The sequence below is a fragment of the Rattus norvegicus genome, chromosome 3 (genome assembly GCF_036323735.1).
Source record: "Rattus norvegicus strain BN/NHsdMcwi chromosome 3, GRCr8, whole genome shotgun sequence".
NCBI lineage: Eukaryota > Metazoa > Chordata > Mammalia > Rodentia > Muridae > Rattus > Rattus norvegicus.
Window position 1 is genome coordinate 77965025 of NC_086021.1, and position 21220 is coordinate 77986244.

At 46.0% G+C, this 21220-nt stretch overlaps 1 protein-coding gene and 1 pseudogene across 12 annotated transcripts; one reads left to right on the forward strand and one right to left on the reverse strand.

Annotated features, from left to right (window-relative positions):
- Window positions 1-233: 233 nt before the first annotated feature.
- Window positions 234-15269, reverse strand: LOC120101566 (uncharacterized). 12 transcript variants are annotated; one of them, XR_005502213.2, is made up of 8 exons: window positions 14728-15265; window positions 12657-12731; window positions 11609-11800; window positions 8113-8180; window positions 7251-7308; window positions 5494-5620; window positions 4403-4696; window positions 234-3935 (listed from the first exon to the last, which is right to left on the reverse strand). XR_005502213.2 is itself a non-coding variant. In XM_063284880.1 (8 exons), the coding sequence occupies exons 3-7, from the start codon at window positions 11712-11714 to the stop codon at window positions 4419-4421; spliced, it is 603 nt and encodes a 200-aa protein (XP_063140950.1). In that variant the 5' UTR covers window positions 11715-11800; window positions 12657-12731; window positions 14728-15268; the 3' UTR covers window positions 234-607; window positions 4403-4418. The 12 variants fall into 12 exon arrangements, 1 of the variants encoding a protein (XP_063140950.1); XM_063284880.1 differs by having other exon boundaries at window positions 234-607; window positions 8113-8146; window positions 14728-15268; XR_010064811.1 differs by having other exon boundaries at window positions 2643-3935; window positions 8070-8180; window positions 14823-15266.
- Window positions 19201-20879, forward strand: Eno1-ps1 (enolase 1, pseudogene 1; annotated as a pseudogene).

Below are 21220 nucleotides of genomic sequence, written 5' to 3' on the forward strand. Positions count from 1 at the left end.
AACATGACAGAGCACAGCCACCACAATGTCCCAGCTCCTGCGATCCTATTCAACTCTTCTTCCTTTCCCCTTCAGTGAGCTTCGAATAAAGCTAACCCAAACCCACATGGGTTTCTATAACATCCCCAAAAGAATGACAATGAGTGATGGGCCGTAGGTGGAAACTGCCCGAGGAATCCTAAATTGTAACTGGGAAAAAAAAATTGACATTTTAGATTTTAAATGTTACACAGTTTTTATAAAGCTTCAGTCAATTTATTTTATTTATTCTAATGAAGAGCATTACAACTGCTTTACCGCGCTGCAGCAAGCATCGATCACACCATTAATCACACCGTGTGAATAGCCACAAATCAAGTCCCAACAGCAAGCACTGAATCAGGAGCAATGAAGCATAAACTCCTTCACAATTTATGATCTCTCCAATTGCATCTTTTCAACCATTAAATTGCAAGATACCATAAATTTTTATCTTCTTCACTTCAGTCACATTATTGATTCTGCCGTGTGAAATACAGAAGTGCCGTAAATCTCCGCGATTGAATTAAATTTAAAGTCTCGACTTTAGAAAAGAAACCCCACACGCTGCCATGGCTGTTAATTTACGCTGAGGAACAAATGATAGAAACATTAAAATTTAAATGGACAACAGGGATTTCTAAAAGCCATAGTTACTGTCAACCCCAGTCCTTGTCAACCTTGAGGGATTTTTTTTATTATTATTAATTCAAAATTTAAAATATGAGGGAAAAGAATTTAAATTTTTTTTAAAGCAGAAGATAAGTAGGCTGCTCACAGGATCGGGCAATAGAAAGATTCCTCAGAAGGACTGGCAGCCAATAGGAGATATTCAAAAGGCAAGACAATGACAGCATTGTCTTACCCCATGCTCATCCCATGATAAACCCAAAAGAATCCATGTGCCCCATGCTTCTGGCTTCAGTAATGAGCCCACTGAGGCCCTGGAAGTCTTTAGGTAAGTGTGTTAGGTCTCCATTGCCTCTGACTACTGACCCATTTGCCACCAGTATGCTGTCCCTCTAGCTGCCCCAGGATGCTCTCCTTGCAACAACCTTGCTGAACTCCCCAACCCCGCCCCCGAGTCTTTCTGACTCCTGGTTATGTTTGGTCAATGGGAGGCACTAGCAGAGTCGTAAAATTCATGGTGAAAGAGAGGTAGGAATACCCCAACCCCATCCTTTTCACCCCACCCACCCCACCCTGCTTCCATTCCATGGTTTGGCACCGGTTGTATCTTGCCTTGACTTGTGTGTGTGGAGTCAGAGGGAGGCCTCTTCCCTTGGCTCAAGCTCCTCTTACTCCAATTCCCCTCTGTTCCTCCAGGCCAGGGACTTACAAAGTCTTCTCCTGCCATTTCCCTCAGTCTCCATTTAACCTCAGTACCTTTAACCCTGTCCACGGGTCCAAGAAGGATCTTTCTTCAAAGTCTCATCATTTGTGATACAGCTTCCTCTTGGATCCTTGACAGTATACAAGGTGTCAAGGCACAGAAAAGATCTAACCACCCCAGAGAGCAGCAGACAGCAACCTAGGCTTGTAGTCGAAGGTGGCATCAATGTTTACAAGGCCTAAGGTAGCCCCTGACCATGTGAAGACTGAGAAAAGCATGCTGTGCCTTGGCAAACAGCTGCCCCTGGTCGTCATATATTGTACCCAAAGAAGAGAGAAACTGAATCAAGTAAACTACAGGCAATCTGAGACCTTTCACTAAAGAGAAGGGGAAGAGGATGCTGAACTAGGCTGGGTAGACTTGCCTTCAGGCACACATCGTTACAGCCCAGAAAGGCGTAATCCATTGCTAGTTTCGAGGTTCAGGCTGGCCAGGTTCGACGCATAGCAGTAGACCACTAGAAAAGTCTTCCAGGAATGGGAACAGCCCTGAGAGGCGTGAGTTATAGTCTGATGTTTGCAGCTTCATCCACTACATAGATTTTTTTTCCCCAAATTGCCCTTTGGAAAAGCGAGGCAGTTAAGGAGGTTACTGCTGGGATGGCAACAGTTCAAGATAATGTTATAACAGCTGCCTTGTGACCTCCTTCCTTCCCCAGCAGAGGACTCCTGGAATTGTATATATGAAATAACAGGACCATCCCTCCTGAACTCCTGGAATTGTATGTATGCTGCCTTAGAGACCAGGATATACCCGAGAGCTACCGTGCAACCAAGTAGGGCTTCAATTAACCCTGCAGGATCCATACAGGCTACACAAGATTCCTGAGATCAGACTTGAATTTGCTGAAGTCCAAGTTAAAGTACAAAGAGCAAACTCCGATATGGTGTCTTGGTGCACACCCTTAATCCCAGCACTCAGGAGGCAGAGGCAGGTGGAGCTCTGTGAGTTTGAGGCCAGCCTGGTCTACAGAGTGAGTCCAAGACAGCTAGGGCTATTTGGAGAGACCTTGTCTCAAAGAAAAGGAAAGGAAGGAAGGAAGGGAGGGAGGGAGGGAGGGAGGGAGGGAGGGAGGAAGGGAGGGAGGGAGGGAGGGAGAGAAGGGAGGAGGGAAGGAAGGAAGGAAGGGAGGGAGGGAGGGAGAGAAGGGAGGAGGGAAGGAAGGAAGGGAGGAAGGGAGGGAGGGAGGGAGGGAGGGAGGGAGGGATGGAGAGAGAGAAGAAGGGAGGAAGGAAGGAAGGAAGGAAGGAAGGAAGGAAGGAAGGAAGGAAGGGAGGGAGGGAGGAGGGAAGGAAGGAAGGAAGGAAGGAAGGAAGGGAGGGAGGGAGGGAGAGAGGAAGGGAGGAGGGAAGGAAGGAAGGAAAGAAGGAAGGAAGGGAGGGAGGGAGGGAGGGAGAGAGGAAGGGAGGGAGGGAGGGAGAGAGGAAGGGAGGAGGGAAGGAAAGAAGAAAAGAAAAGAAGGAAAGGAGGAAAGAAAAAAGGAAGACAGAAAAGAAAGAAGAGTCAGGGCATTTAAGCAAGTGGAGTAAGGAAGTTCATAACCTGAGGTAGACCTGGGCTACACAGGGAAACTCTGTCTAACAACCACCACCACCAAGTAAACTGGAACAGTAACGTGAGGCAAGCAAGAACGTGAGCCCAGACTGTGTGAACTCTCAAGGTGTTCCAGACTCAGAGAGAGTCCCACAAGACCTGCCTTCTTAGTCTATCGCTACATGGCCAAAAGTCTTTGGGAGTTTCTGGTATTCGGAGAAATAACCAAGGCTCAGAAAAGGGGAAAGCTTCTGTTCAGTAAAACAGTGCATTCACTGCCAGACAAGTGCCTTTCCCGGGGGCAACCAACGCTACCAGCTTATCTCCCTACTGCGTAAATGCATTTATGTGTGCATGCTTCCAGATACACTCTTTTCATATGCAAACAGATGCATGTGTGCTTGGATATGCATATAAACTAAATATGAACATATATATACATACATATGTATATGCACATGTATATATGCATACTATACCCAGTTTTTTCATTTAGCCCCAAGCCACGAAGCCTGTTTTAGGCCAGCATGTAGAGGAGGTCTCTTACTGCTCATTTAGGTGGCGCATTACTTATGTAAGATGGACCAGTTGATTCATTCATTCATTTCACTGTTGATAGACATTCGGTTGTTTCCAATCTCCTGCCATTAAGAACCATACCATGGTAACATCAGAAACATGCCAGTCCACAGTTGCTGTATGGTAGTTTTTAAATTGATCTGAGTATATCAGCTGAGTGTTCATGGCCTTGGGAGGGCTCATGGAGTGCTGCTCTCCTGCCCCACATGAGCCTTTGCTTTCTCTTCCTGGCCACCGTGAACACTGGAAAATCATCCTGGCCTCGGACTGTGACAAGGACGCAGGGTGAAGCTCTTAGCTTGGAGATGCTTGCTGCAGGGCACCCTTTCCAACCTTCTGTCCCCTTGGGCAGATGAATTTTGGGATCCTCTGTATCTCTAACTTCACTAAAGAGCAAATTCTATGAAAACACCTGCATAACCCAAAGAGTGAATGGGTAGCCAAAAAGAATGAATTTTTAAAAGTTAGTCAAAACAAAAGGAGAGATGTCATCCGCAAACAACTTTCACTAGGATCCTCAGCCCGTCCCTTGGTGCTCTCAAAGCCTGCTGTCCTTTCTTGTCTCTTAAATTGCTTTTGCCACTCTGCTCACTACGTCCATGGCCTCCAGTCCCCTCATTCTCCATTTCAAACCAGAAGAAATCAGATTAATTTTTTATGTGTTCCTCAAATCCATAAATCTAATTTTAAATTCCAAAACAGCTCTAACATCTTTGAAATGTTAATAACCCTATAAAAATATTCACATTAGCCCAAATTATATGATTAATGTGGCATCTTCCCCATGAACATTTTAAACGACTTTAAACACATGACTCGTGGCCGTTACCGTGAGCCACGAATTTCTGTCTTAGAAAATAAGAAGCTGGATGGTATTACCTGATAGATGCAATTTCTAAATACGCCAACCGCTCTCCCCAGCTCTGCACCATGTCCATTCATTCTGCAACCAACGGAGTGCCACCACCATCGGGAACATTAACGTACACAAAGTGTGAGCTGGCATCACACTGCTTGGGTACTTTTGCCTGAAGCTGGCAAGTGACTGGGTAAGGGGCTGGAACTGTAGCTGAGAGGCAAGGCATCTGCCTGTTGTATACAAAGATCTGGGTTCAAGTCTCACAACTGAAAACAAATTGGGACTTGTTGGGGTGAAACCCTGAAGGTCTAGACCTGCAAAGACAGGAAGCACAGCTCCATTTTACAAGGAACAAGAAATGAAGATACAGACTCTTAAGAACTGGAAAACTGTCCAAAACTGTGATGCCCTCCTCAGCAAAGCCTCACTTTCTCTTCTCAGTTCTCCCAGAACATGCTTGTGTTTCTGAGATGACAGTGTGTTCTTAGTTTCTCCCTATATACAGTACAAGATGGCTGCTTTGCAGGTCCTGAGTTTCCTCACCCTCCTTCAGGTTCTTATAAAGATTGACACCATCAATTCCAGGTCCATAGTTTGTGAGAGACACTTGGATTGGGACATAGTAGGCCTAGTATCTGTTTCAGTCCATCATTCCATAGATGTACTGCTACTCAACACTTTCTTCTGTGACTTTCCCACTACATAAACCAAGGACAGTGTAGGGGGTGTCACTGTGAGTTACAGGAACCATTCAGACAATCTTGAGCAGCAAAGAGAAGCCTCTGGACAATGATGGACATCTCTTGGCTTCTATTTAAGAAGTCTGGCTTCACTCCAGATTTATTCTGAATGGCTCGCCCTCTATCCTGAGCACACCATCCATAGAGAAAGGCCAGGCACAGAGTCCAGAGCCCAGAGCAGAGGAAAACACCAAAGCCCCTTGTTCATCCTCTCTTAAGAGTTCAAGATGGACTGTGGACCGGGGCCCCATAGGATAAAAGGAACCATGGTTTTGGAATTGACACTGCCTGAAATGGAGAGCCTCGAGAAGTATGAGGGCCACACAAGCACTCCTAACAGCCTCTCTGATAAGCAAGTAATACTATTTTACCATTTAAAGATGCTAGCGATATGCTAGTTAAGACCGTCTCCCAGCACAGATAGAGGGCAAGTAGACACTGGCCATCTTCTTTTATTTCTACCACGGTCTCTTCCAGTCTTTGGCACATAGCAGGCACCTGGAATGCAAAGACCTCCAGAGTAGATAAGGAGATAAAGTGTTCATGGGCAGACGGCTAAACACTACATTCACTCCTTTGATGTCCACCCATTCGGGAAGCGCTAGATTTGTGTGGCAATTGAACTACAAGGCTTGTACATCCTCACAGTGAAGCCACACCTCCTGTCACTGTAAGTAAGTAACAAACCCTAATGTAGCTCCTGGGAGTCCTCCTGAACCCCAGCCAGAGAGCCAAATCCACCCTCATTTTCCAAGGATCATCAGCCCCTTCACCATGACAGATACTGTGTTTCTCTTCCATCAGGTGTGTGCTAATTCTCGGAGGTGAGGTGGGGGAAGGGGAGTGAGTTTTCTACCTTTTAACTTTAAATGCAATTGAATTAGTCTTAGCAGGAACATCTGGCCTTGGCCACCGGAGGGTTTGTGGGTGGAGGTGGTATTGGTTCCCCCTCTCTGTCCCAAGGGCATGTCTTTTCTAAGGTCAACAGAATAATCAAAACCTAGCCACTAGGGAAGGAATTCTTTGGTATGCATTTATTTAATTCTCAATCTACTAAACTCTACGCCTTAGTCAATCAGTTGTAAAATAAAGAACGCACCGCCAGAAAAGGCGAGCCCTGTGGGCACCTGTATCGAGGAAGTTAGAAATAGATTGATGGAGCCTGAGTTGGGGGCCAATCGGGCTTCAGTGGAAAATGCCCGGGAGTGGAGAGTGCACTCCCTTGTTATTGCCACAAACAGAAACCTCCTTTTGAAATGGCGAGAACCCTAGTTAACCAGCTTTCCAGTCCAGGAAATGGTCCAGATTGACAGGCGCAGGCTGTCAGAATAGGACAGCGGGGAGGTAATGAAGGGACAGCACTTTAGAAGCCACAGGCCGAGGCTCGCAGAGGGTGAGTTCTGTTCAGAGACACCAACCACTGCCCTGTGACCACCCTGGGCCATCTCCTCCGTGACCCGCCCTTCTCTCCTCCACACATCACTGGGCCGACCCATCCATTGATCTCTAATGCCTGCCTTGCTTAATGTAATTGGGATGTCAAAGAGTAAAATGTGGTTAGCTGCCCGTTATTCTCCCTCTCATGAAACTCACCCTTGGACAGAGAGCTCGGGCTTTGATGAGAGCTGTCACAGGGCTTCCAAAGGACGCTTATTTCTACATATTCACAGGGACCATTTGAAGCATTGGGGACACCAAGCAGAGCAGGATTTAAATGAGAAATACAAGGACCACCAGGGTACTTGGATATCCATGTGACCAGTGGCTATATGCGAGGCGGCTTTTTTTCCAGCCCACATAAGCTTTCTACCCAGAGGGTCTACAGATCCATCCTTGTTTACAGCCGGCACCTGTCCCATAATACCTTTGTTAAGAAGAATTAATTTTCTTCCCAAGGTCAGGCTGGGGACACCACACTTCCCTGAACAGCCAGAGACAAGTTCAGCGCCTGATATACCTCAGTGCTAAAGTATAGTGGCTCATTTATGAGTTCATAGGTTCCCAGGGGGAAATACATGCACAATAAAATGTAAGACACAGAAACAGGAAATGTCAGACCTACGTGTTCTAGACTCTGTGTCTGTGAGACGGGAAAAGAGACACCTTCACTTGGCTGGTTTTGTCTTACCTGTAAGCCATTAAAGAACATGGTGGAGTTCTGGAAGCCTGGGGCTAAGCAAAGGAATCTGAGGGAGAGAGGGAAAATGAAGAGAGATGACAGGCGTTTGGAAGAGTAGCCCCTGACCCTCCCTCAGCCACCAGATTTCCTAACCACTTCCCAGTACAGCTTGCTGGCAACATAGCACAGGTAGGAGAGCTATGACTTGTCAGAGACCCAGAGTGGGGGTCCAGAAGCACAGCTGCCCCTACTCACCCCTAGCTAGCAACCCACTGGGAGGTCTATAAGTCAGGGAGCTTTAGGTTCAAGAACAACCAGGCCCAGAACACTGTGGAAGATTTACCACTGAAATGGGTAGGGACCTAATCCACGCCTGTCCCACCTCAGTTTAGCCACAGACTTTGTATACATGCTCAGTGCCATATATTAGTAGGCCATCCATGAAAATAATCATAATTTATCTTTCTTTGCTTCTTGGGAAGAATAGTTTAAGCATGGGATAGTTTTTTTTTTTCAGTTTAGATGGAACTGTTCCTGTGATTGACCAAACACAGTAGTTACACGGTTACTCCATGGTAGGTTACATGGTAGGAGTCCAAATGGCTCCTCCAGTCACCTCTTGAAGCATAGTATTGAGTGCCTTAATGCGAAAGAGAGTAAACAGAGGAATAGAAAATCCCACCATCAAGCAGCCAATGTTTGCAGAATGGAAGCGACCTTCAAAAGACTGAATGGAGTATAGAGAGATTCGAGGGCCTAGTGCGAAGGACTCCATGTTAAGAGCTTGTAGACCCCGAGTTTTCATTATCTTCTAAGGCGGCACCTTACCTGATCCAGGAAGACCCTCGAGGATGCAAAATAGATTCCTTACCGCTCAGGAGGAGAGTCTAGGGGAGTATTCTGGGCTGTCAGGAGACAATCCGGTAATGAGTACCAAGTCTTCAATAAAGACACACAGAATAAAAGGGCCGTGTTAAAATTACCGCAGCCTGGCATAATAGCTGCCCGCGAAGATACTGCAGAAATGGTAATGAGTGCTACAATAGCCTGAACTTAGAGTGTTTTTATTTAAAAGATTCTAATTAACCAGAAAACGAGCATTAATCTTGGCAACTTGGAAAATAACAACATGCCATCCTATTGCTACCAGCCAAAAGGTTAGAAAGGGAACAAGAAAATCTCGTCTAGGGGAAATCAGTCCTCTGAGAAACTGTCAATTCGAGGTGCCAGCTACAATGCGTGTTGAGGCTCAGGCTTGCTTCTCGATGGTCACTTTACCATCCTCAGGCTCTTGGGAAAACGCGGTTCTCGTCAGAGCTATCTGCTTTCCCAAGTTCGGCATGTCAGTGAGTTCTTAGTTATCCAGAATTTAAACAATAGCAGGATGAGTGTGGGTGGGCGTGGGGTGCCGTTTTTTTACTCCTAGTATCTTAACACTTAGGAGATCCCGCAAGCTCACTCAGCAGCTGCAGGCTGCCCCTACTACAGCTTCTAAGAGGTGGCCAAGCTAGATGCCGAAAGGCCACCTGAATACCACGTTTTTAAGAACCTGGCAAAGGACACGATAACTCGCCGAGGTCACTGCTGCCTCCTTAATGAAATGAAGAGGCTTTTGGTGGAGGCTAATCTCAATAAGTACATTAGAAGCAAAAACAACATATGCTCAAAGTGTGTTTAATGTGGCTAACCCACTGAGCCTTACAACCCAGCTCACTGAAAAATGGTACCAACTAGAGACTGGCTAGGAGCTGCTGCAAACTGTCACCACCCTGAGTCATGCAGTATGCCCTGTCATTAGCCCAAGAAAGCATCAAAAGCCAAACTTTGAAGCCAGGTGTGGTGGCACATGCTTATAATCCCAGCATCGGGGAGGCTAAGGAAAGAAGATCATTGACTTGAGGCCAGCCTGGCCTCCACAGTCAGAACGTCTCAAAAACAAACAAAAAACCTCCAGAACACCATTGCTACAGAAGTTTATCACTTTTGTGCCGGTGTAAATTTGGAAATTCCTAAATGAACCATGTTGAGTCAGGGACTGTCTGTAACTGATATTTATCTACCACAGAGGATGCCCATTTTTTCAGTGAAATAGGAACAAAGTGTCAAATACAAGAAGTGGAAACAAACTTCAAGATATAAATTGTTAGCCTTCAAGAACTGGAAAGCAAACTTCTAAAAAAAAAAAAAAAAAAACAACAACAACAAGCAAACAAATATCCCAAACAAATCAAAACCTGAAAACCAACCAACCATGACAAAACCTCCACCATGTTCCCACAGCATGTTCTCTGTATTCAAAATGAAGATGCTTAAAATTTGAACACTCATCACTCATAGTCACAGGATACCTAGGCTTAGAATCATGAAGGCTGAACCCACACACACACACACACACACACACACACCCTTTGCCTTCCAGCTCATACCTTCTCTTCAACCTTTTCCTTAGGCAATGTACTGTGATGTCTGCACACTCTTCAAACTGGAGACCCCTGCTGGGTCATGAAGAATGGGGAGATGAGTGAACAGATATCTATTCACCCCAGGGAGGGCAAAGGCAGTTCTAGACAAGTTTCTTAACTGTCTTAGTTACAGGAACATGGCTGACTAAAGGCAGTTACACCTTTAAAACCTCACCCCAACCTGGGCATCTCTTCATGGAAACTTTATTATTGGTACTGCAGGCAGTGCCACAGAAGAGCTTCCCCTACCCCACGGCTTCCATAGCCTGGGTGAGGGGCCTGCAAGTCTGGCAACCCTCTTGTCAGGTTTTGGGGGCCTATCTTCCCTCCATCACAGTGGGTCTCGTTCTTCCTAATGCTGCGACCTTTCAACCCAGTTCCTCATATTGTGCTGACCCCAACCATAAAATTATTCCACTGCTACTTCATAACTATACTTTTGCTACTGTTACTGTATATATACAGTGTAAATATCTGATAGGTAGGATATCGGATAGGTGACGCCCAAAGGGCTTGCAGCCCACAGGCTGAGAACCAATGCCCTATAAGCTAATATTTCAATCTGAAACAAACAGCTACACATCTGTGAAGGAATCTATCTTACGAAGCCCTCATGAAGAAGCATACCCTAAAAACATCTGTTGACTCTGCCCTGATGCCATTCCCACCCCGTGTCTGCCTTCATTCATTCAGGAATTTCTCTGGTATACTAAAATGCCAACAATACTGAAAGATCTCTCCACTGCCTGATTCTACACATCTCCAGTTTGGTGTTCCTAAATGCTAGTGTTAGTTTCATACTTAAAATTTCCCCTTGACCACCAAGTCATCCTTCCTACCAAACCCTCTATGAGCTTGCCTTGGCTTCTCCTCTAGCTTCTTGCTCAGATTGCCTATTTAAGGTGCACTGAACATCCCAATAATATACTCGTGACACCAGGTTCTCATCATAGCTTTAGTAAGGGACCATTCCTGACCTGAGCAAAGAGGACCTCTACTGAGATTCCTGTGGTTTCATGAGGGGCTCCTGCTATGCTATTTCTCTGGCCACAATCCTCCACCAGGCAGGTAGCCCATGAGATGAAGGCCCCATGCTACCCAGGAGGTGCAAACCCACATCTAGACCACACACCGTCTAGATGAAACCCCAGACATCTAGTACCCAGGGTTGAAGACTGAGACAGGCTGACTCCATCACAGGTTCAAATTGGCAGTTCAGGAGATAAGGCCTAAATCTCTGTTTTAAAGAACGAAGCAAGTCCGGGCAAGTCTAGGCAAGTCAGTTACTGAAAAGAGGCCAGGCCTCAGGCGGCCAGTCAGAAGCTGTTCAGTCACCTGACCAGAGTCAAGGGCAATGAGTCTGCAACAGTTTCTAGACTTCCCCAGCAACAGTTTCCAGTCCTCCACTCCCCAGCAATGGTTCTGAAATGTCCCTAGAGATAGTTAACAGATTAAGAAAACAGTCACCTAGCCCTGACTTGGAATTCCCCTGATGTACTTTAAACCGGGCCTTCAAGCTCACTTGGGTGCCTCTATCCCTGTAGATGGTAGACCCCAACATGTTAGACTTCTGCAGATCTTGCTTTTACATACTGTTTGAGTCTGGGCTATCATTCTTCTGTGAATCGTGGACCCTTATAAGACCTCCTTATCCCAATATCCTAATATTGCTTCCAGAAAGAGCAGAAACACTGGAAAGTGGCTGGCCAGGCTGGCCGAGGGAGCTACCCTGAGCATCAGTGACAAGCATCCCATGAATGTGATGGGCAAGCTACGTGGCTCAGGGCATCTGAGTTTGCAAGTCACAGAGAAGACAGACAAGGGTGACTCGGGAGCAGCTAGCAAGATCTTATAGTGCGAATGGGAAAAGCGAAACGGCTGTCTTTGGAATAACCCAGAACTCACCTTCCAGGAGAGGATTGTTCCCTTGCTGTCCTGCTAAATAGCTCAATGATGTTGAAAAAGAGAGAACTGGTTTTGAGGGTTCAGTTATGTCTTGCTTATAATACATATATCCCCTGTCCAGATGAGTAAGAGTGGAGTCAGCCTTGGGATTTGCTTTTTCTCCTCAACTTGGGCGGTGGTCTCCAGGCAGTACTGCAAGGGCAGGAGCAGTTTTTGGCAGAGGGACTTAAACCTTCCGGCTGCCTCCAGGGAAGGCCCAAGCTCTGTACCCTGCTACTAAACAGGCTGTTAGGAAGCCTGTCAGTATACGGTTGGCATGTGTGTGGGGCTTTGTGGGGAGGTCTTAGAAACTCAGCAACATTCTCTACTAAGCAGAGTGTGGCGGCTACATCAAGGAACATTCCTGCAGAACACCGGAGAAACACCAAAACTGGTGGGGTAGGATACCAGTTTCTGTTGTTTAAGTTGAATGGAGGGATTCCTCTTTCCTGCCCCCCACTTCACTTGCAGCCGATATGGTATTTTGTAAAGACAGGTGGACCATTGTTTATGAATCTCTCTACCCACAAATCGCACCCCTGGCATACTGTGTTTCGGCAAAGAACACTTGAAGTACTCGGCGTCATGAGATAAATTATATGACCCAGTTAATCATTTAACCCCCAGAAGACTTCAAGAGAATTTCTGTTGTTTGTCTTGCATCTTGCAGATCCAAGGAGAATGTGCCCTCTCTACGGGAGGTGACACCCGCCAAATGCTCCCACATCTTGTCTCACAGATTTCTTCTTCTATTCTTTCCCCCCTCCCTCTCTTTTTTAAATGTGTTGTTGTTAGTATTATTATTATGGGTTCAACAAGAACTTAAGAGCTTATTCTTTTCTCCTTCCTTTTGAGGACATCCAAGAAAGAAAAGGTCAGTTGGAGTGACACACTGCTACCCTCTGAGACAGGGCAGAAGTTCAGCTGCCCAGGGTGGTGGGGGTTGGGGGGGCGCTGACAGATTCAAAGTAGGGCCTGAGCACAGGAGCTCGCCCACACATTCGCTCACCTCTCGCTCGTCGCTCTCTCCCCAGGCTTCCTGGAAGGGCAAGCCAGTGTCAGTTAAAACAACAGCTCTGAGCCTCTGCAGAACAATAGATTTTGATTAGAAAAACGCTAATGCTATACCTATTAGTTAATTGTAGACTCTTAACAATTTCTGTCAAATGTGGGATTCTCTCTCTCTCTCTCTCTCTCTCTCTCTCTCTCTTTTTAATTTCTGAAGAGTAATCATGGGCTTCTGAAATTCTGTGTGAGCCCTTTTGGGTTCAGGCTTTTGTTTGAAAAAAAATGTGGGGGAAGGGTAGGGGTGGTGGTGGTGGGGAACGGTAAGAGGACAGGATGGAGTATTTCTCCTTTCAAGGGTGCTTGAGACAACAAATGTTGCGCTTACAGTTTGAATCACAAAGACCCGAAGATAAACCGCCTAGAAAGCTCTGATCAAGATGTTTACATCTTTAATTCAAGCAGCAGACTAAAGAGAGCAAAACTACAGAGCGTAGGTAGAAGCTCTGATTTTTATTTTTACACAAGGCGCCTCAATTATTGTCTCAGAATTAGCACTTATTTACTGTCTACTCTGCTGTAATCGAGATAGAATAAGAAAACCATCCAAGAAGAAAAATTACAACCATGATAGAAAAATCATTGTTTTCTAGGTAAGAGAGGGAATTTGGGTCATTCAGCTCCATAAAAACAAAAGAGTAAAATTAAATATCAAATAAAAGGCTAGCATAAGGCAGGAACATTGATCTGTCACTGGCCAGAGCTCTGTAAAGTGGGACATGATAGTCCTGAGCTGTCCGTGTTTGAAGGACAGTCCTGTGCTTCCTTAAGCGATTTAAAGAGTCCAAGTTGCCTAGAAATATTTGACAATTCGTTGAGACAGGCCAGCCAGAATTTTTTATTGTTGTTGGTACTGCCTGGATAGTTGAAGTACATAGCCCGACCGTAGGAAAGAAAAGTTCTGACATTCTGAGACTGCGTCGGTGACAGAGGAGGGGTGGGGGGGAGTAAACGCAACGCCCTGTCAGGTTGTCTACTTGAGGCCCAAATTTGGCACATGACTGGTCCCAGCGGGCCACAGGATAGGACGGAGCGCTGGTCCTTTGTGAAGAACTCCCAGTTATAGTTCCGTAAACACCGCATGCGCAATGGTGCTTGGGGAAATCCTCAACAGGAAGAAGAAAACTACCTTCTCCTCCTTCCGCTGAACATTGGTGCTTTTAGTACTAGTATCTTCGTCCAATGCCAGGGTCCAGCAAGGAATCGAGACCCGACCCCTCCCCCCCGCCCCCTATTGCCACCCAGATGTGGTTCACAACGCTTCTGCACACATCCCCTTGGTCTTCTCAAAAACATTTGTTAGGGATAGCTATTTGGAACAACCATAAAGTCCTATGTACCTGACTCTGCCCCTCAATGCTGAGATTATGGGCACATGCAGCTATGCCCCGCCTTTTATGCAGATAAGGGTTTTAAAACTCAGGTCCTTGTGCTTGCTGAACAAGCGAACGATCTTCCTGCTCATGTCTTCCTACCCACACCTTCAAAGTTTCAATTATTAAGTCCAAGAGCATAAATGAATACAATTGACCAACTGACAGACACACACACACACACACACACACACACACACACACACACACACACACTAGGTATACAAGAGAATCACAAAGGTAAAAACCAAGCACCCAAAAGCCTGATGTGACTTAGAATCTTATAATACTCTCTTCATAGGGCAGAGGGAAGCCAAGGACACAGGCAATTTTAAAGGAAGATTAATGATTTCTGTTAGAGATAAATGGGCTGAAAAAAAGAGATCCTAGCCAGAGAAAAGGTGTATCTCTGCTACAGATGTGGTGTGACTCCATTTTTCCTGGAGAATGAAGGGAGATCGGAACCATTACTTTCTGTCTGGGGGAAACTCCTGTAAGGAGCTGAGGAAACTTCAGAGAAAACCTTCTTTTGTGCCTAAGGACTCACAGTTTCAAAACTAAAGCCGTGTGTTCAAGGCTATCATCTTCTTAGCCCCAACTATGTATGCAAAATAAACACTATTCAAAGGAGTTGTACAATACCTGAATCTTAGGCACAGAGCTTTCTTCTGTTATGCAATCTATTAACTCCGTTTCAACAAATCCAAACTATTAATACACAAGGGAAGGGTTCGTACTTGTATTCACTTGGAGAAGTTGCTCTTTCTCCTCCTGTACCAGATCCCGGCTGCTGCACGGCCAATCGCTGTGGAACGTGGAGCACCGTGATGTCTAAAATTAAAAGCCCGAGTGATCCAAGTGCTGACAGCAAATCTTGCACACTGCTCCAACTGGCACTCCCCACATTCTTCCCACATTCCCACAGTCGAGCATGCGTATGCCTGTTCTTCATGTCACCGAAGGCAAAATCCTCTTTCTATCAATTCTGAGAAAGTCTTACCCTACTTTCTCTTAAATTTTTAACTGGTATCCTCACAGGTCATTAAGCTCCAACTAAGGACTTCAAGGTCCTTCCAAATTCTGCCCTCCCCCAGTTCCCAAGATAGTGCGATATATTTTAGGCTTCATGATAGCAGCATGCCGCTTCTGGATACGCAAACCGGTCCCAGTTGTTCACTGGTGCGTAATGGATTAGACAAACTCGGTGGTTTAAAAATGACAGTAATAATTTATTAGTACTTCAGCACCTTCCACTTACGCAGGGGACACGCATCTCTGTTTCAGACATAAGCCAAGGCAGCTTGTCAGGGCCTAAGGGAGTCGGTGGGCCCAGTTCCCAGATGACCCATTTGCAGGTTGGGGCTGGCTGTTTGCTTAGATGTTTAGCCTGGGTTACGGGCCAAGGAAAATATCCTCCCAAGAAGGCCTCTGTGTGCCCTGCCTTCCTTATTAGATAGTAAGTGGAGCCATCTTGCCCAAACCAGTAAGGTAAAATGTGTATGTTCAAAGCCAACACAACAGAAACAGGTATACTCAGAGGGTCCTTGCCTGTTAGAAAGGTGTATTCGTTGTGGAATTGCTTCACATATGCCTTAGGACAGAGTTGATGCACTGCTGGCTTTCCGTAAAGGGACGAAATGGCTCTGCCATTCTCTGTCACATTAAAGATGAATTTGCAAGCTTGAATGGTTAAGTTCAGGCAAGCTCAAATTGACATCTTTTTTCAAGTGGGGTCCAAAAGTCTCCCACTTCCTGCCCCAGGGCATCTTTATCTGGATACAAGAAGCCTGTAGGATCTTCTGTGACTGCTTGCAGCCATTGAAAGGGATTAAGAGAGTGAATGACCCTAAGCAACTTACAACCAATGGGGGCAGAAACTGACAGAGGTGAGACAAAGGAACTCTACTACCTTATCCAGAAGGCCCTGGGAGATCAAATGCCCATCTCTGCACAGCTGGCCATCGCACTAGCACATGTGCTTTGGGGTTTTCCCTCCTCCCACGGTTTTACTCTCTCTTGTCTCTTACTCCTATTCCCCAAGGCCACTTCTCCAATTAACCAGCGCACCAGCTTCTATCTCAGACTCTGCTTTCCGGAGACCCCTGGATAGCACGTTGCCTCCAGAACAGATGGATCACTGAATTTATGCTTGAGGGTATCAAATCCCAACTTGAAAAATGTGTGGGGAAAACAAGCCTTATGCCGTTCTTGTTTTGTTGTTGTTCTTTACAATGGAAAGCATTTACAACTAATATAGGCGTGCTACGAGGAGAGGCAGAAGCTAAATCTGGAAGGATGGGAAAGGACCAATTAGCTCAGGGTTCCAAATAATGATTGGCATGTTTGTGGAATGAATCCAACCTTCCTTGCTGGGGACCGGCTAGTTTGAACACCCACTAGTACAGAGGAAGGGACATCTGGTAAGACAGGAGCCCTTAGAGTCTGAATTGAGATGTATTACATCCTCACTGTCACTGGTTGTGGCTGGAGAGCTAAGCTAGAGATGCTGAAGGCCACAGCTGTAGGTAGTTTGATTTAACTTTCCTGAACATTTGTCCTGCCAAATCTCATTCAGACCTCTGCGCCTGTCAGGTCCCTTCCTGCCTAGACTCATTTTTGTAAATGCTTAATACTGCTTAATGATCGATTATGAGAAGCCATATGAGTCACAACAGTTTAGTCTCCAAGTGCTGAAAGACACAGTTAGTTCTAAGCCTGGCACAAGCCCTTAATCCCAGCACTTGGGAGGCGGAGACAGGCTGATCTCCATGAATTCAAAGTCAGCCTGGTATACACATCAAGTTCCATGTCAGCCAGGGTTACATGATAAGACTCTGTCTCAGATAGACAGACAGACAGACAGACAGACAGACAGACAGACAGACAGACAGACAGAAAGACAGACAGACAGACAGACAGACAGATAGATAGATAGATATATCTAGAATACTATTGAATTCTCATTGGTTGAATCTTTTTGAGGGTTTTTTTTTTTTTTTAAGTTTAGGATGATGTTGAACTCATATGTGATCCAATTGGCAAAGACATTCAAAGTGACTTGAAGTAATGTTAAATCTCAGACATATACCCCTAAACATGCACACATGCGCACATCAGTAGATACTCATATCATGAACACCACAGCAGATACTTGCTTTGCTTTAAGTAAAATATACAAAAATATTCAATTCAATTGGCGTTTTGGATAAAGGCGTTCACACACATTCTCCTACAGATGACAGAGGACTCAAGCTTCACACTTGTGATGGTTTGGATAAGCTCAGTGCAGGGCGTGACACTATTAGATGTGGTGGCCCATTGAAGTTGACCTTGTTGGAGTAGGTGTGTCACCGTGGGTGTGGGCTTTAAGACCCTGTGCTAGCTGCCTGGGACCCAGTATTCTGCTAGCAGCCTTCAGATAAAGAAATAGAACTCTCGGGGCTGGGGATTTAGCTCAGTGGTAGAGCGCTTACCTAGGAAGCGCAAGGCCCTGGGTTCGGTCCCCAGCTCTGAAAAAAAAGAACCAAAAAAAAAAAAAAAAAAAAAAAAGAAAAAGAAATAGAACTCTCAGCTCCTCCTGCACCATGCCTGCCTGGATGCTGCCATGTTCCCACCTTGATGATCCTGGACTAAACCTCTGAACCTATAAGCCAGACCCAATTAACTGTTGTCCTTTATAAGACTTGCTTTGGTCATGGTGTCTGTTCACAGCAGTAAAACCTTAACTAAGACAACATTCCTCAGGTCTCATTTTAAGGGTATATTAATATTCTCCCCTCTTCTCTTCTGGTACTTGCTGTGATGCAGAATAAGGCCTTTCCTGTTTATTTAACAGCCAGTTCCTCAATGGTTGGGTTACATTTGCCAGGACCTCAGGAGAGAATTCTGGTGCACATCTACTTGTTCTTTCCTGAGTGGAAAGGAAGGATGAATGTCACTCAAGAGTAGCTTCCATGTACTTCTCTGACATAACCCACTGTTATCCTCTCAGTCATTTGTGAAGCAAAATTAACCCTTAGTAGTCCAGAATAAATCCACACACCCAGAAAGACAACAAGTTAAAGATTGAGCACTTTATTATGCCCAGGTCTGAAGATTGAGCACAGTTCTGATTGCTTTTCTGTTGTTTTCTGCTGATTTAATTCTCCCACAAAATAGCCTTTTTCCTGTGCCCATATTCCATAGAGGAAAACTGAGGAAGACAGAGGTTAAGTAACTAGCCTAAGATTTCAAGCTTGGGAACCTCAGCAGTCTGGTTTCAAGCCTTAGGGTGTGTTGTTGTTGTTGTTGTTGTTGTTGTTGTTGTAATTTTAATTTTCTTCATGTAAGAGCATCAGACATGGAAGTCAGTTTGAAAGGACTCCCACTAACAAAATCATAAAAAAAAAGTCATCAAAGAAATTACATCACAGCCAGGTATGGCCTGTGTAGCTCATACCTGTAATCCTAGCACCCAAGAAGCTGAGGCAGGAGTATTGTCAAGAGTGTGAGACCATCCTGAGCATAGAAGATGGCAAATCCCAGGCTACTGCATCAAAGCCAACGATAGTACAGTATTATAAAGCTGAGTTTTACCAGCCCATAAGAAAGGGAGGGAAGGAAGAAGGAGAGAAGGAGGGAGGGAGGAAGGGAGGGAAGGAGGGAGGGGAGAGAGGACTGGTTAATGATCTGTTGTGTGGGGATGTTCTTTGTTACATTAGACAGCCAATCAAATACAAAGGAACGAGAGAGGCAGGGAAGTTGCCGTTTTCTAACTACCACAGCAGTAACCATTAGGGGTGAAAGTTCGTAAAAGTACTGGGTACAAGTTTGAGGAATGGCAAGGTATTTCCATACACACAAGGTATCCTGCCAAGATACTTACTCACTACAAAAAGAAAATAGTACGTTTACACCAGAGAGGCTGGCAATTAGCACCTTAATCAAAAGCTCAGAATTAACATCAGCAGTAATGGACAAAGGAGTTTATGTGCCTCCGGCTTTAATTTGCGGCTTTAATTTTCTGTTGTACTCTTGCTGAAATTTTATAGTTTAAATCTAATCATAAGGAAACTCTAGACAAACCCAAAAGAAGGGACATAAAATAAGTTGCCTGTAATCTTAAAAAACATATATCTCCCTTCGGTGTCTCCAGGACCCTCTTTCCTTCCTCCGCAGCGATCCTACTGCCAGAACTTCACCATGTCCATTCTCAAGATCCATGCCAGAGAGATCTTTGACTCCCGCGGGAATCCCACCGTTGAGGTGGATCTCTACACCGCAAAAGGTCTCTTCCGTGCTGCGGTGCCCAGCGGTGCGTCCACTGGCATCTACGAGGCCCTAGAACTCCGAGACAATGATAAGACCCGCTTCATGGGGAAGGGTGTCTCAAAGGCTGTTGAGCACATCAATAAAACTATTGCACCTGCTCTGGTTAGCAAGAAACTGAATGTTGTGGAGCAGGAGAAGATTGACCAGCTGATGATCGAGATGGACGGCACAGAGAATAAATCTAAGTTTGGTGCAAATGCCATCCTGGGAGTGTCCCTGGCTGTCTGCAAGGCTGGTGCCGTGGAGAAGGGGGTGCCCCTTTACCGTCACATTGCCGACTTGGCCGGCAACCCTGAAGTCATCCTGCCGGTCCCAGCTTTCAATGTGATCAACGGCGGTTCTCATGCTGGCAACAAGCTGGCCATGCAAGAGTTCATGATCCTGCCTGTGGGGGCATCCTCTTTCCGGGAAGCCATGCGCATTGGAGCAGAGGTTTACCACAACCTGAAGAACGTCATCAAGGAGAAGTACGGGAAAGACGCCACCAATGTGGGTGATGAGGGTGGATTCGCACCTAACATCCTGGAGAACAAAGAAGCACTGGAGCTGCTCAAGTCTGCCATTGCAAAGGCCGGCTACACTGACCAGGTTGTCATCGGCATGGATGTGGCTGCCTCCGAGTTCTACAGGGCTGGCAAGTATGACCTGGACTTCAAGTCTCCAGATGATGCCAGCCGATACATCACACCCGACCAGCTGGCCGACCTGTACAAGTCCTTCATCAAGGACTACCCAGTGGTGTCCATTGAAGATCCCTTTGACCAGGACGACTGGGATGCTTGGCAGAAGTTCACAGCTACTGCAGGCATCCAGGTGGTGGGGGATGACCTCACAGTGACCAACCCTAAGCGGATCGCCAAGGCTGCAGGCGAGAAGTCCTGCAACTGCCTCCTGCTCAAAGTGAACCAGATTGGCTCTGTGACCGAGTCTCTGCAGGCGTGTAAGCTCGCCCAGTCCAATGGCTGGGGTGTCATGGTGTCCCATCGATCTGGGGAGACTGAGGACACTTTCATTGCCGACCTGGTGGTGGGGCTCTGCACTGGGCAGATCAAGACTGGTGCCCCCTGCCGATCTGAGTGCCTGGCCAAGTACAATCAGATCCTTAGAATCGAGGAGGAGCTGGGCAGCAAAGCCAAGTTTGCCGGCAGGTCCTTCAGGAACCCCCTGGCCAAGTAAGGCATGGACCGGAGATCCCTGGAGCTACCAGATCCTCTGTCTCTGATGTCATCCAGGCGGCTCAAGGCTGGCCCAGTGCTTGCCCCTCCCATGTCACTGCTTCCTTAGACGTCCACCCCGACCACCTGGAGCCCTGCTGGAGCCCCCAGCTTTGTAATCATGTGATCGGTCTGAATCATTGTTTCTGTCACCTGACTTTCCAGCTAGTGTCTGGAGCCCTCTGAACTCCAGCGTAATCTCTAGGGTGCCCACACCATCAAGACTCCCCCCAGTGGTTTACTTGCAAAAATAAAAGCTGCAGAAGCCCATGAAAAAAAAAAAACATATATCACTGTTATGAACGAACAGTGACTGTTCCAGATTAAGACAAACTAGCAAGACACAACAGTGAATGTTGTAAGTGCTCCATTAATAAAAATAATAATAATAATGTCTTCTGTTGTCATTCTTGCTTCCTCTTCCTCTTCCTCTTCTTCTTCTCCTCCTCTTCCTCCTCTTCTTCCTCCTCCTCCTCCTCCTCCTCCTCCTCCTTCTTCTTCTTCTTCTTCTTCTTCTTTTCTTCTTCCTGACTAAAAACTCATTGCTGAAAACAAGTGGCAAACCCTAAGCAAGCTAATAGATGAAATAATAGCATTCTATTAATGCAAAT